General features: G+C 40.4%; 1 protein-coding gene across 12 annotated transcripts; it reads right to left on the reverse strand.

Moving 5' to 3' along the window:
• Positions 1-1739: 1739 nt before the first annotated feature.
• exoc7 (exocyst complex component 7) lies at positions 1740-15463 on the reverse strand. Of its 12 annotated transcripts, XM_048233022.1 has the most exons (22): positions 15276-15463; positions 14729-14794; positions 14270-14454; positions 13928-14033; positions 13457-13679; positions 12187-12354; positions 11490-11501; positions 9876-9968; positions 8900-8968; positions 7588-7733; positions 7167-7319; positions 6678-6776; positions 6414-6476; positions 5726-5792; positions 4926-4964; positions 3615-3680; positions 3378-3498; positions 3070-3165; positions 2842-2905; positions 2685-2726; positions 2314-2447; positions 1740-2068 (listed from the first exon to the last, which is right to left on the reverse strand). In XM_048233022.1, exons 1-22 carry the CDS (start codon positions 15333-15335, stop codon positions 1966-1968), a joined length of 2175 nt encoding a protein of 724 aa, XP_048088979.1. In that variant the 5' UTR covers positions 15336-15463; the 3' UTR covers positions 1740-1965. The 12 variants fall into 12 exon arrangements, with proteins under 12 accessions (XP_048088979.1, XP_048088980.1, XP_048088984.1 ...); XM_048233023.1 differs by lacking the exon at positions 11490-11501; XM_048233027.1 differs by lacking the exon at positions 8900-8968 and having other exon boundaries at positions 15276-15462.
• Positions 15464-15495: the final 32 nt, after the last annotated feature.

The following is a 15495-nucleotide window of genomic DNA, read 5'->3' on the forward strand; positions in this document are numbered from 1 at the left end:
TGCTGCTAAAATGTGAAACTAGGCCTATGAACTGTAACAACACATCTGTTGTTGAAACTTTGTTTCTAACTGGCTAATTCTTACAGCATTTTGGTTTGCATATGTTTATGATTATTGTTATTAATCTGTTACATTTTATTTAGTCTATTACTAATGTTGTTTTATTATTATTATCATTATTATTATTTAGGCTATAGCCTATGACTATAAACTGTTAATTCTAATGTCAATGTAATGGTTATTGATGTAATTGTAAGTAGCTTTGGACAAAAGCTTCTTCTAAGAACCATAAACATAAACATCTGGAACCTTCCATTTACTAAGAAGAGAATAAATATTTTGTGAAGATTTGACATGAATGTAAACTGAAACTTTAAAGTGAAGTTGAACACATAACAAATCTTTCACAAAGAAACAAAGACATGACCAAGCCAGTGTGACTTCTCCCTGTACTTTAAAAGTTGCCTATGAGTATCCTCTTATCTTTGAATAGAAGTGACGGCTCTAGCTACAGAGTAAATGGCAGACAGTGCAAGGACTCTACTGTGTATGCACTTTGCTGTACAAGTACTTGTACAGGCCACAGATCTTTCCAAACTTAACTATTGCAATGCATTGTTAGCTGGCCTACTGCTGTGTGGGCCTACTACCGATGATTCAGCCAAAGACTCCTGTTAGTTACTCATCATTGGTTTCCTATAACAGCCATAATTATATTCAGATCCATCACCCATCTGGACATACTGGATCTGCATCTTATTACAGTGCAGTGACTTCTTTTATCTCAGTGCATTGAAAACAATGCACTGTATTGTTATACGATGGCTTCTTATTGCAGTACATGCCAAGCAATGCATTGTTATCTGATGGCTTGTTTTTATTCTTCTAGGATTTTTGTTTAATTCAACTTGAACTGCTCAACCTAGAAGCTTGGTTCAAATTGTGTCACATGGGTGTTGAAACTAAACTGTTTTTTTTGTTTTTCAATTTGTCCACACTTTGATTTTAAGATTTTAATTAAAAACCCTGCTATTGTTATTATCCTGTTAAAACATATTTATTTTAATAGTAGTATTTTTTATGTATGCTATATGACAACTTTGAGCTGTTAATATTTTTTTTATGATAATGTTTATTGTTATTGTTGTACATTGCTTTGGACAAAAGTGCCTGACAAGTTTAACAAACCTATAATTTACGTATGCTCACTGCTGCTTTTACCCCTTCATGATGTTGGCACAACTGATGACATTGGTGCCCCCTTCTGGCCTGTGGTAATACAGGTCTTATTAACATATCCTTTAGGCTATTTTGTAATTCAAAATATGAATAAAAGCATTGCAGTAAGCACTGTGAACACTGGGACCAGGGATGGCAACGTCAAAAATGGGCATCTGTGAACTGAATCAGGTACAGTAAATGTTTCAATCAGGCACATTTTCTTTATCCTACATGACTATGGCAGATTTTTATTATTATTACATTTTATTGCGGATTTCATTTTTTAATTATTATTATTATTATTATTATTACATTTTATTGCAGATTTGTGTGTACAGTAAGCTTCAATGTTTTAAAAGTACTCAGCAGTGCAAGGAGTATTCATCTGGACTTGGATCATATCACAGTAAAAAAAATGCCTTAATTATGGTCACTTCCACCGTTATAAATTACATCACAGTGATGTATCCTTTATCTCCACTTTTATGTTAGAAATGAACAGAGATACCACATCAAAGTAACATAATTTCTTGTATTTATTTATAGTGTATTAATCTCAATACAAATGTGCACATGGAGTTCACATAAATAGTTTTTATACAAAAAGAAAACAAAAAAACAAAAACAAAATGCAAAAAAACAACAGCATTGGCTCCCAGGGGGCCCAAATGAAGCAGGAGGTTGAGATGAGCATGGAAATGTGCAAGGAGCATTGGGTGGTTGCCACTGGCGACTGACGGGAACTCAAGCTGAGGTGTCGAAAAGCCTCCCGATCATTTCCTCCACGTCTTCTGACCTGTACTTGTGATACTTCTCTGGATTTTTCGTGAACGAGATGTTGGCATATCTGGCAAAATATAAGTGTCATATTAGCCTTTATTTCTTGAAGTGTAGGACAACAGCTTAGAGTTAAAATGACAGTCATCAGTAAAGTAGCTATAACCCTCTCATTAAGTAATTAACTAAGACAGTAATCTGAATGGGTAACTTTTAAAAAATTATTCTGTTAGTTCTCACGGAGTAATCTTATCTAGACTACATTATGGCTGCTGGACCCCTACTGTTGTGCTATTTGGAGAGGTTCTATCTCACCTCTGCAGGAAGGCCTTGTAGGTCTCTGAGACTACTCTCCTTTGGGCCTGACGGATGAAGTCGCGCTGCTCTTTGTCAGGGATGGCCCAGCCCTTCTGGATCTTACACAGCTCCTCCAGGCCATCGTTGAAACCCTGACCGACCACAGACAGAGACGGGGTCATTATGATATTTCCTAATTATTGTAGTATTTTTCAAGACTGCTTTTGAGTGTCAAATGCCAAAGGTTACAGGGGGTCGATATGATATGTTCTAATTATTGCAGTATTTTTAAATGACTATTTTCAGGGCCATAATACACTGACTGCAGTGTACTGTTTTGCTGAAAACAAATACACAATATTAAATACATGTGTACATAAATAACTTGCCTTGAACTTGTCTTTGATCACTTGTCGTTCTTTATCTTTCAACTTGTGAGGGAAAAACAATGATACTGTTTAGTTTATATCATACTGTTGTGCTTTCAAACACAACTTTGATGTTTGTTCCATAAGACAATTTATTTATTTTTAACTCAGTGCTCACCTTGGTACCAGGTTGAAATACTGGCATATTCCGATCAGTCAAGTGCTCTGTTACTTTGTACCAGCTAACGGAACAAACAGTGTTGGCTCAATTTGATAAACACTCACACAGCAGTTTTCTTCAGTATACAGGTCATAAGGAACCTCTGTCTATATCCAACAGAATATCAGACATTGAACATCTCTACACAGATAATGAAAGCAAAAATTAAAACAACACGATTTTTACCTGCGTTGGTACACCTGGATTTGTTGTTGTATCAGTTCCCTATAAGAACTCTCAACCTTCTTATTAGTCACGGCAACCAACTGGATCAGTTCTGATCTGTTTGAAAATCAGATTGAGGATTACCGTATTGTGAATTTCTGTGTATTCAGTATATTTTTGTCTAAAGTGATGTACAAGTCAGGAATGAAGTTGAAATAAAATAAAAACCCATTAGCAGTAAAAAAGAGAGGTTCAGAATCTTAAAATACTTTTGGTAACAATGAGTGTATTTACAATATGTTGTGTCAAAGAGCATGATCTCTGCTTACTTCTCCAGGGACTTGAGGATGTAGTTATAGTTATTGTGGAGGAATATGGCACTGAGGGCTTGGTCCTCATACACTTTGGATTTGCTGAGTAGGTTCAGTTGTAGGTTACCCAGAACTTTACCTGAAATGCACACAGATTACTGATGACAGTTGATCTGAGGGGGAGAAAGTGAGATAATCTAAAGGCTGCTACAGACACGTGGTTTCACTCCAGAAAACTAGCCAATGTGTACTTACATATGTATGTACTGAGGAGTCGTCTGCTGAACTCAGAGCTGTAACTGCTGGCAGACGAACTGGTCTCTAAAAATAACAGAGAAAGTGTTAAGTGTATTAATGCACTGCAAAAACTGCTTATCGAACAAAATGCAACCAAGTGTTATTAATCTTATATCTTTGGACAAAGGCTTCTGCCAAATCCCATAACCATAACCATATCAAAATAAAAAAAAATAGTTGGTATTGTTTTTAGTATAGAGACTTACTGTACCTAGCACCTAGATTTCTCATGAAATCATTTGACTTAATTAAAAACACTTTAGACTTACTTTAAGACATCTTATCCTGAAAACAAGCACATTTGTCTGCCAGTGCGTTAAGCAAATTTGTCCTAAAAACAAACAAATTTGACTGCCAGTGCATTGAGTAAATTTGTATTGATAAGACTCCTTAAAATAAGTCAAAGTCTTCTTAAATTAAGTAAAAATTATCATTTGAGAGAGCACTAGATAATACTTTTTATACTAATAACAATACCAAATAGATTTGATGTTAATATAAGATTAATAACACTTGGTTAGATTTCATTTTTTTGCAGTGTGCACCTGGGAAGTGGGAAAGCTACCATTTCAAATTGCCTCACTTATGAGATGACAGCGTTCACTTGACAGCAACAAACTGCCAACGTGGGTAATGTTTGTAAGCATGTTAGCCAGAATGCTATCGTCACGTACTGTAGTTACACAAAAGTAAACTGGGAAGTTTTATTTAACATCAAAATCACCAGCGCACATCTTTCACAATGTCAAGGGCCGTCAAAACGTTGTTATAGGACTTTTCAAAGAGCTAGTTTTGAGGTTAACCGATGTTCAGTGGTGATGTTGTCACTTAAAGGTCAGACTTTTCCCACTTCGCAGTTGCTTATGAAGACACTATTGCAATCTCCCCATCATGATCTGGTGGGTAATTGCAACAACAATATCACAATTACTGATTCTTGTAGTTTTTTTTTTTGTCCTTGTGTTTTTTTTTTTTAAAAGCAAACTTACTTTGTTGGCACTTATCAAAAGAACTTCATTGATCTTGAACTTACTGAGGACAAATAATTAGCTCAGAATAAGGCCAAACAAGAAAGCTGGCTGTTTTCCCTAGAGTTAAGAAGTTTCATTAGCCTGGCTAACAAACACCAGACCAATTCTGGGGGATGCTTTGTTCACTGCTTCGGATCTGTAGAGCAAATTCTAATGCGCTTACAGATTTGTCTGGGTTCGCCCAGGCTAAAGTACCATGCTTGCCCTGACTGGAGTTGGACCCTGGGTGCTTGCTTACCTCGGGGGTCTAAAGGTATATTGTAAGTGTCCCCGAGGACTACAGGGCAGAGGCAAAGCAGAAAAAAAGAGAGAAAGAAGGAGAGAAAGAGAAAGAGAGAAAGAAGGAGAGAAAGAGAAAGAGAGAGAGAGAAGCAAAGTGCAAAAGGTTAGAAAAGTTTTGTTAGTGCAGAGTAAGCATTCAAGTCACAGCCCCGTCACAGAAGCAAGTGTGAGCAACAGTGCAGCAATGAAGTGGTGAAAAAAAATGCATAGCATAGCAAGCGAGCAGCCAGACGAACAAACGAACAGCTGAGATAATGAAATAATAATCAAGAAGACATTAGCACAGGTATGTTATGTAACTAGAAGGTAGAAAAGCTGAGAGAATGTTAGTTTAAGAAAAAGGGAGAGTGACAGTGAAAGAGAAAGAGAAAGAGAGTAGAAACCAGAGGAAAGACATGCCGGACATTTACGATCAAATGTAGAGGCGCTGAACAAAACAGAGATGCCATGGGAAGTTAAGAATACATTATACTTAAGTCTTGCATATTGCAGATAATAAAAGGGCATGGAATTAACTGCTAACAGAATGAGTCTCCATCAGTGCCAAAAGTGACATTCACACAACAAAACGGACCAATGGAAAAAAAACAACAACTTTGTATTAAGTACTGAATATAACAAGTAATTGCGGATGGACATCTATACGTAACTGGAAAAAACAAATCTTATGTAAACTGTATGATAACTTAGCAAAAAAGCAGTTATGGGAAAGCCTCCTGTGGAAGTTAATTAAAAGGGGCTGCTTCTGATCTTTACCTTGCGAAGCCAGCATGGCCCCAGCGGTCTCCTGGAAGTCCAGCAGCTGCTGCAGGAACAGGATGGCCTGTGTGGCAGAGATGAGGTTTGAGGAGCCACCTTTGCATTACCAACTGACATTTTATGAAATTTGTTTTCATATTTTCTTAGCAGTCCAAGCAGCAAAGCTGCTGGAACCTTCTAGGTTTTGTTCTGTACATTTTTAGGGAGGGTTAAAAATGATTGTGTAGCTAACACCATCACACACCAACATTGGAAGGTGTGTAGGAAGCTTTACCTGCTATTCATGAAAGGACACACATTGGCCTTAAGGTGATGCTATAATAATGCTTGGACCCCGTCCATTGTTGCTTTGAAGCTATATTTCTACATTTTAAGAAATAGTAAAATATAATTTTGAAGAAAATCCAATTTTTTTACACTGTTTGGTGCAGAAATCAGTTGACGTGGATGTGTCAAACAAACAATGTTAAATCTCAGTTGGCCATGTACAACTATTGTGCCAGGTCTGTTGAATCAATCATAGTTGTCAAATGTTGCTCTTATATTACAACTAGTTGTTTACATACAAAAACAATGCTTGTAATACCACAAACTCAGCAACATGTAGAAAAATCTTTATCTCTATGCTGACATTAACCAAACCACACAAACCAAAGACAAGGGTATACTGTTCAAGGACACTCACATTGCTAGTCAACTCATGGACTGTTCCATCCTTGGGCATGTTGTATTCCTTGTCAGGGTCATTCTAAAAGAGTTAACACAAACATTTAAGTAACACAAAACATTTTTAAAGTATTATACTAATTCGCTATGAAATCCTTTCTAAATAGCACGACAGGCATCGTCATTACCAAACAAGAATTCATAATTTCTGTAAAACTAATACATTGAGCTTTCTCTGTCTTTTAGCTAACATGATAAATGGATGTGGAAGCAGCTCTCTGACCTTAATGCTGTCAGCAAACTCCTCTAGAGCCTTAGCTCCAATGGTCTCCATGGACGTGATGAGGGTCGGGAGCTTGTTCTTTGTGCTGGCTGCTGTGCCCTGAGTGTGAATGGGGGTCATAAGTTAGTACTGCCACTGCTGTCCGTGAAATATATATTACTTTAGGGTGTAGAAACAGGATGGAGAGTTATCTATATATATTTTTTTTGAACAGACAAACAAACAATCTTGAACACACAGGTCTCTGTGAGAGAAACATGGGTGGTAGAACTGACGTTAACATGTCTAAGTGGACTTTGCCAAAATCAAATTTTGTTCACTGACTAAATGTATTATTTGGATTGAGAAATAATTTACAATAATGGCCAAATTATTCTTAAAACCATTGAGATATTTCACTCTACAAATCAACCGACACCAATTACAATCTTCTTGGTAATTCACTTGTGACTGCCTTCCAGGATAATCCACCAATTTGTCCCTCCCTACCTGCAGTGTAGAGTCAAAGTCGGGCTTGGTCTGCTTCAGGTGTCTCAGTATGGGGAAGATGGTGAGGACAGCAGAGTAATCATGACGCAGGATGGCCCGGCGGGCAGCCGACACAATGTTATCGCCCTCCAACATCAGGTTATCAAGAGCCTCCTGTGAGGAGAAGTTGAAGCCATCACATTAAAGACCTCAGGCAGGGAACACATACTGTACACCCACATACTATATATTATATAAGCAAAGACCTTAATTCTAACTAGAAGACTGCAGTTCAGTCACTCAGTAGTTATATGGAACATTTGATAGAAACCAAAGCAGTATTACAGGAACCCAAAGAATGTAGAAGATAATTATGACTGGTCACCAATGAACAAACACAGCAAACACCCTCTGCTGACCTCCATGACCTCACAATCCTGACCTGAATGAGCGAGTCGAAGGTCTTCTTCTGGTGGTGTTCCGGAATGATCTCCGAGAGCAGAGCATACTCGCTCTGGGCCAGCTTGACGAAGGCGCTGATACAGTGGATGTAGGAGTCGATCTCGACGTCCAGCACTTCGTCCTTCCCTGAAGGATACACGGCAAAGGGAAGCCAAGTGAGAACAAAGTCCTCAGAGAGAGAGTCTCCATTAATAGGCTTTTAACATTAGGCTTCATTAATCTATAGACCCTTTCAACTACAAAACGCACGAACGTGCGTTCTTAAGGCATTTCCGGTGACACAGATAGCAATGAGTTTATGGTAACATGGGGATACAACAAAAATTAAGGGAAAAAAGGTTTTTAGTGTACTAGACTTAAGTGCAATACAGTACATTTTCATTACAACTTATCTGCACTGATTTTGGACGTTTAAACCAGAAACCCTGTAGGAACAGATTGAAATGGTCTATACTCAACTGGGCTAATAGAGATAACCTGACCATATGATAATATTGTGCATGGATTTATTGGCTTACTGTATAACGAGACTAATCATGTTCTGCTCAATCTAGCTATGAAAAGTGTTTCTACATCCCACTAAAATAATTTCTGGAAATGGAATACACACTATAATAACCACATCATTGTGCCTTTTATGAAAATGCTTCATATATACAGTCATGGCCAAATTTGTTGGTACCCTTCCACAAAAAAGAATTCTCAATTTTTCTCTGTAAAGATCTGAAACGGATAACCTCTCCTTTGCTCTTGACTTGCTTGTTAATTATGATGTACTGTACACAATGATACCAAACTGCAGATTGACTACTTTTCTTCTAAAATAGGCTGACTGAAAGCAAGGTTGAATACATCTGTAATACTAATTAACGTGAAACAGTTAGTTTGAAACATCACTATAATCAATGATTTATAATTTTTTAGGGGTACTAACAAATCTGTCCGGGCCGTTTTCTAATAACTTTGTAAAATAAACAACAAATGATCTTTTTTCAAACATTCTGTACTCTATTACATACCAAATGCATGCAGCTGTACATGAGAAAATTACACTTTTCAGGAAATAATTTTTTCATTGAGAGGTAAGAGTACCAACAAATCTGGCCACAATTGTATCTACTGCCATAAACCATTTTCCTTTATCATAATTTGGAACAGAGGAAACATTCACAATAATTCATACCATACATAGTGTGTGGGGACACATATCAATGCTATATGCTGTATGTATGTTTTGTGGGGTCCTTTGGGTCCCTCTGCTCTCAGCCTTGGCTCCCCTCTCACGTACTCACCTGTGCTTGTCGCATGCTTCTCATTCAGGGCATCGCTCGGGTGTTTGGCCCGCAGGTCATAATCGTGACCTACTCGGCAGTGTGGGGGGGCGATAGGGTGTGGGGGTCAGGGGTTGGGGAAGGGGAGGTAGTCACATGACCTGAGGTTACTTCCTGTCGAGCTGAGAGCTGAGCCTGTGACGAGCGTGCTGTGCTGACCCCGAAGCGGCTGCTGACTGACACTCAAGTAACCGACCACCAAAGCCCAGAACTTATAGAGAAGCACAGGAGCCCCATGGGAGACCGACAGGGGAGAGGGGACACGGGCTAGTTCAGAGGCTGCCCACAGGCTAGAAAAGCCCAGAATATGTGTGTGTGTGTGTGTGTTTTAGACTATATTATGCCCAGGGTTAGTGAGTGGGTTAACGAGAGAGAAGCGTGACAATGTAACAAGCCATAGTTTTCAGTTATATGTAGGAGAGACCATCATCACAGCAGCTTTTGGACTTTTACTGGTCATTTTGTGACTGACTGTGTATGTTAATTTACTGGTCATTTTGTGACTGATTGTGTATGCTAATTTACTTCCCTCTTAAGATAAGACAATATTTTGTGATGTTTAAACTTTTTTATATACTGTTATTCTACACAATATACTATGTTGCGTTCATTTACAGTATGACGTCAAAAAGCTGCATTGATGCTCGTGAGCGCATGACCGTTGTTGTTTTTAAGACACACACACAAAAAAACCAACACCCCAAGTCAAACAACAACATAGATACCCGTTTCCTAGTGTCAAGAAGGAAAGAGCAAAAGATAGAGAATGGACACGATACCTTTGTGTGCGTGTGTGTGTGTGTGCGTGCGTGCGTGTGTGCGTGTGTGCAGGCGTCAAGTGTAAGTGTCATCGCGTGCTGTGGGTGTGTGTGTGTGTGTGTGTGTGTGTGTGCGTGTTTGAAGGGGGAGCGGGTGGAGTGAGAAGAAAGTGCTTTACCTTCCAGAGGGGTGAGGTTAGCGCCCCCTTTTTTGCCATCCAGCCCATGCTGAGAGTACTGTTTCAGAAGGTTCTGAGCCTTGCGAATGGTCCCTGCTCCCGCAGAGAGACCCGCAGAGAGAGCGAAGCGAGGAAGAGGAAGAGGAGGAGGAGGAAGGAGGTGGTGGTGGTGGTGGTGGTGGTGTGGGGGAGGTGTCCCAGAGTGCACAGAGAAAAAAAAAGAGAGAAGAGAAAAAAACAGACAGAAGAGAAGGAGAGAGAAAGGAAGGAAGGACATCTAGGAGGTGAGTGTTGAAAAACCATGGCATCCCATAATCCCTTGCACCCATCACACATCCCCAACAGGGGAAGAGAGTGAGAAAGAGGAAAGGGGAGGGGGGGCATAGTCTAGCACCACAACACAAGAACAAACACATCACCACTACAGCAGCAGAAGGAAGACTACAGCTACATGCACCGCAGTGCACTTTCACAGGCTCAGTGGAGAGAGAATAAACTGGTTAATCCATAGACATATAATACAGCCATCACAGTCCAGGTCACATACATCAACAGTTCTGTTAATACAAGTATCATACCATACATTCATACATACAGTCAGCAGCAAGGTTAACACAGTTGATGAGTGAGTGTGTTACATGAGAATGAGTTCACATCCTACATCTCTATATTCTACAAATACAAAGAGGATGCAGCAGAACAGAGGCGTAATATAATACTGAGTACAGTACACAGCAATACAGTGGCAATGTGATTTGGTTAGTAGTATGTGAGCAAGTGATAGATTAAGTTATTGACAAACCAAAGCAAAAGGCTTGCAGTTTAAGAATGTTGACATGAATGGAAAATGGACAAATAGTCATAACGTATCAATCCTCAAACTACAAACGACTTCTAGTATATACTTTAGCAGTATACTTCTTATAATTCTAGTAAAAAGCTATTCTTGCTGATCTATTTTTTTTTTGCTGTCTATTCTGTAGCAAAAGCTGTATTTCACAAATCATCATTAAATTCACAGGTATAGGTTTCACATTAACATGAAGTATGTAGACCTGTGGTATACTATGCTTATCAAAGAACAACTGCATCCAATGTCTTTAGTCTTCTTCTGGTACGTGCTCTACAGGTAACACACAGTAAGGCACAACGGCAATAGCAAAGCAGTGCAAGACAAATGGCACTAATGCAACAATTTTCTATCTAGATTGCTCGATCAATTAAGCTTTTGCACTAGTCCAACAAAACTAGCCTTCCATGTAACTAGGACAAAAGGAACTGTATCTACAAAGGCAATAGTCAATCAATCATCATTCTACTGCTACTGAGATGCTACTTTATAAATGTCTACAATTGTAGCCTTCCATATTACCAGGGCAAAAGGTACTGTATCTACAAAGGCACTAGTCATCACTACATAATCAGTCATGTATTTCTAAATTTTTCTGAAATACTATTCTATAAATGTCTACAGCGTACTGTCGTTGGGCACACTAGCTGGACACATGACTACTTGGCCTAACTCAGGCCGTGGGTTGGAGCTGGAATGCAGATGGGTTTGGGTTACAGAAGAGCAAGCAATGGGCAGAGGCACACTAAAGCCTTCGTCTTTACCTGGGATGTAGACTGCCATCACCACAATTCCCACGGGGAATTGAGAAACAAGAGGAAAGGAAGGAGGGAGGGGGTTAGTCAGAATCACAGGAGGGCCAAACTGCATCATGGATATACAGATAGGAGGGTAAGCGGGTTGGGCTGGGCTGGGGGTGGGGGAGAGAGAGACTTTGTGGTGGATGTGGGAAGAAGGAGAGAGGAGGTTTGGAGGTTCAGTGTAATTTGTGTGAGGATTTGTCAAATACACCACAAAACCAACATGTAACCAATTGCTTGTAAACAGAAAAAAACAATTTAGGCACTCACACATATTGTCTGAATGTTCCAAATGTTGTTTTGACAAATTGTGAATTTGCCGGTGTGCAAATTTGTATATTTGTACATTTTGAGGATGTGTGGAGAGATCTGATGATTACTCTTATGTGATATGTGTTCGGGGGCAACAGATCAAACCCATGGTGAGCAAAAATCATAATAAAATGAGAGGTCAACTCAAAATAATCTTGTATGATAGCCCAAGAGAAACCCATACTAACTCACCCCAACTAACATGATCTCTGCATATCAGAGACATGGTTACTGTCTAGAGTGAGTGTCACTCTGAGAAAAAGAAAGAAAAAAAGAGAGACAGAGCCGGACAGAAGAAAAGATAGAAAGACAACAATCAACGACCAGCAATTTCCTCTGTAGGACTGACCTGGTCTTTTGGGGGCCTTCTTGGTGGGGGTGTCTTTGCGTTTGGTCTGCACTGCCGGCGAGTAGAGGATGCCGGAGGAGGCACTGCTTTTGCGGAAGTGCTCCTTCAGCCCCTTGATGGATCGGTCCAGCTGGTTGGAGCGGATCTGGAAGTACACGTTCATGAAGTCTGTCGAGGTAGCGGGGTGGGGGGGCAGGAGGCAGAGGACAACCAATCAGTTGAGGGAACAGACCAGTGAACAACCAATGAAAAGACATGATGGCAAAGAAGACGGCGGTTAGATCAAAATCTGTGTCCGTGTCCTGTGAGGTGGTCTTTAAAAGAAAACGTGCCGGTACTGATGAAACACATCACTCAATTATAAATATCAATAACTATGGATGAAGCTATGAGGATTATATACAAATCTACATTGAATGATAATTTAGTGATACATATGTCCTGCAGACAATTAGATTCATGTTGTCATTTATTTGTTATTCTTCTCGGAACGCAAATATATGATGACACATAAAGTTAAACAACACACACATGGGTGATGTGTAAATAAGTAAGTTAGTTTGGTAGATTATTAATTAATACCGAGAATCCTTCGTCATGATTTACCATACAAGGTAGTTGAGCTGTAGAAACGCATGCTTGGAGAGGGCCTTCTTTTCTCTGAACTCCTGTGCCTGTTACCTGGCGTGGGGCCTCTCTTGGTCCTCGATGTCCCCCTCATCCTCACTCTATGCATTCTCTGTCCCTGTCCTAAGTCCGTCACAGTTCCAAAAGACCACTATCACTTGGTGAATACATGACCTCAAACCTGACACTTAAAACTGCTACACCTGGGGACCTCCTGCTGACTGGACAAAACCTGGCAGCAGAAACTAAACTCAGAGAAGTCAGGGACCAAGAATGCAGGAAATGGAGCAGAGACTCAGGAAAGGGAAATGGAAGAGTCATCAGCAGGAAGCACGGAGGTGGGGATTGGGTGGGAGATGGGGAGGCAGACTTAGAGAGTAGGTGGTACACACAGGGCAGATCAGAGCAGAAAGAACATGCAACTATAACACAGGTGAAAGGAGACACGCAACTTTACCATGCATTGCATCACCAACATTAAACCAGCTACAAAGCTCAAGACCAAGAAAGAATAGACACTGACAGAGTAAAGATGAATAATGTGTGTGCACACATATTATATGTGTGTTCATGTATGTGTGTGTGTGTGTGTGTGTGGGGGTTGTGTGGGTTTGTGTGTGTGCACATATGCATGCTGGCTCACCCTGGTTGCGTCCGTACTCTACCAGCCAGCCGGAAATGATGATGATGTCCTGCAGCACGGCCTCGGGCAGGTGCTCCAGCGTCACCTCCTCCTGGATCTCCAGCTCCTCGTCCACACCGATGGCGTCCAGGATGAGGATGGGGGGCACTGGCTTGCTGTAGCGCGTCAGCAGGCCACGGAACTCGGCCTCCAGGCTCTCCTTTCCCTTCTCAAATCGGGCTTTCTGTGCGGCGGGGAACGACAACAAACAAGGAAAACAGAGATGTTTAAGAGGAGATGGAGACAGTGCACTACAGCAGAGAGAGACAAGGAGTGAAAGAAAGACAGCAAGTAGTAGTAGTGTGTGTGTGTGTGTGTGTGTGTGTGTGTGTGTGTGTGAGAGAGAGAGAGAGAGAGAGTGTGTGTGTGTAAGAGATTAAAAAAATGAAGCCAAAATTGCACGCTAAAGCTAATGAAGAGGGGATACTGTACCACTAAGTTGAGTTCTGGGCTGTCAGGATTGTTATCCTGGAAATACTCCACTGCTTTCTGGATCTTTGCAATGCAGGCCAGATACTCATCCAGTCGCCCGGTGGGTCTGTATTAAACATCATCCTGTGAGGTTACATACTCTCTACTACTTACATAATCTCTAAATTGTAGGGTTCATTGATGCAAAAATACTAAAATTTGGTTAAAGTACATTTCAAAACTCTAAAAGGATAAGGCATCATAGGTGCATGAGTAAAAGTTGGTCAGGCCATCCAGCATTGTGATGATTTTTTCTTTTTCTTTTGAAGACTTGCACAATTCACAACACTGGTCACTACTCACCCCTCTCTGATGATCTTGTCTGTGTCCTTGGCTACATGGTAGTAGCTGATGACGTGATCCATGCAGGAGAGGGTCTTGTCCACATTCTCTTGCAGTCTCTGAAGGTTCTCCGTTTGCTTGTGCACTGGGATGATGGAGTTCTCCAGCTGCATCAGTCGGCTCTCAAACGACGACAGAATGGACACCTGACAGCGCAAAAGGCAAGCAGCGAAACTTTAAGTATGAAGGCCAGTTTCAATCTACACAAACCATTACCAGCTATAGGTTGTTTTCCATACATTCCCCTTGTTTCAGGGACAAAAGTGACATTGACCACAACAGTGCAGTTGAATGCATGTGTACAGAGCTTTGACAAAGGCACATACTGTAGTTGAACTCACAGTGATGTCACACCACCATTGTATCCTTGTAACTTCAAACCTTGTGTAAATACAGTAGGCTACAAATCAAGTTGCTTACCATTCCTTTTGTTAACTGGTCACTCTTCTCTAAGTTTTCACGAATAAATGCCAGGGTTTCTTGCTCCTTTGATGAAGACAAAAATGCAAGTTAGTAGGCCTATGCAATTCTTGTGCTGATAGCTCCTTCTCATTCACTCAATATATATAAGTATGTTTTGTTGTAGAACAACATCCAAAATGCGAACAGCCAGTGTTTTTCATTGAATAAATCTACACACCACTGACATTGGTTAATTAATTACAACACATTAATTGTAGCACAGACGTACGATTGTTGTGTACTGCATTGCAAGGGACTTTGTAGATTGGGCTACTGAACGCTACGTAATCATGAACTGCCGCCCCACCCTCCAACAAGAGGTTGAGTCTATGCGTTTGTCAACATTCGATCGGAAACATTATGTATCCATTCGCACAACAGAATTCGAAATGAGCAAATATGTCTCATACAACATTAAATGGGCCTTTGGTGGGGCCATCGGGCAGTCATGAGATCAGTGACATTGTGCCTACAAATATTAAACCTTCTCTTCCTCTATACTAACCTGCTTTAGTTTCTCCTCTATCTCCCGCTTCCTAGCAGACGCATCCTCGGTCGGAATCATCCTCGCTATTTTGGGGTGACTGACGACTGGGCGCGAATGCTTAGAAGTATTGTTATTCACAAAAAGGCAACAATTTATCCGGACGAATACAAACACCAGTCAGTAGGCTGGTCCGATGAGATTTGATTTCCTGTACACTTCCGTTTCCTTTTTGCTATGG

This window comes from Alosa alosa, chromosome 22, assembly GCF_017589495.1.
Source record: "Alosa alosa isolate M-15738 ecotype Scorff River chromosome 22, AALO_Geno_1.1, whole genome shotgun sequence".
Classification (NCBI taxonomy): Eukaryota; Metazoa; Chordata; class Actinopteri; order Clupeiformes; family Clupeidae; genus Alosa; species Alosa alosa.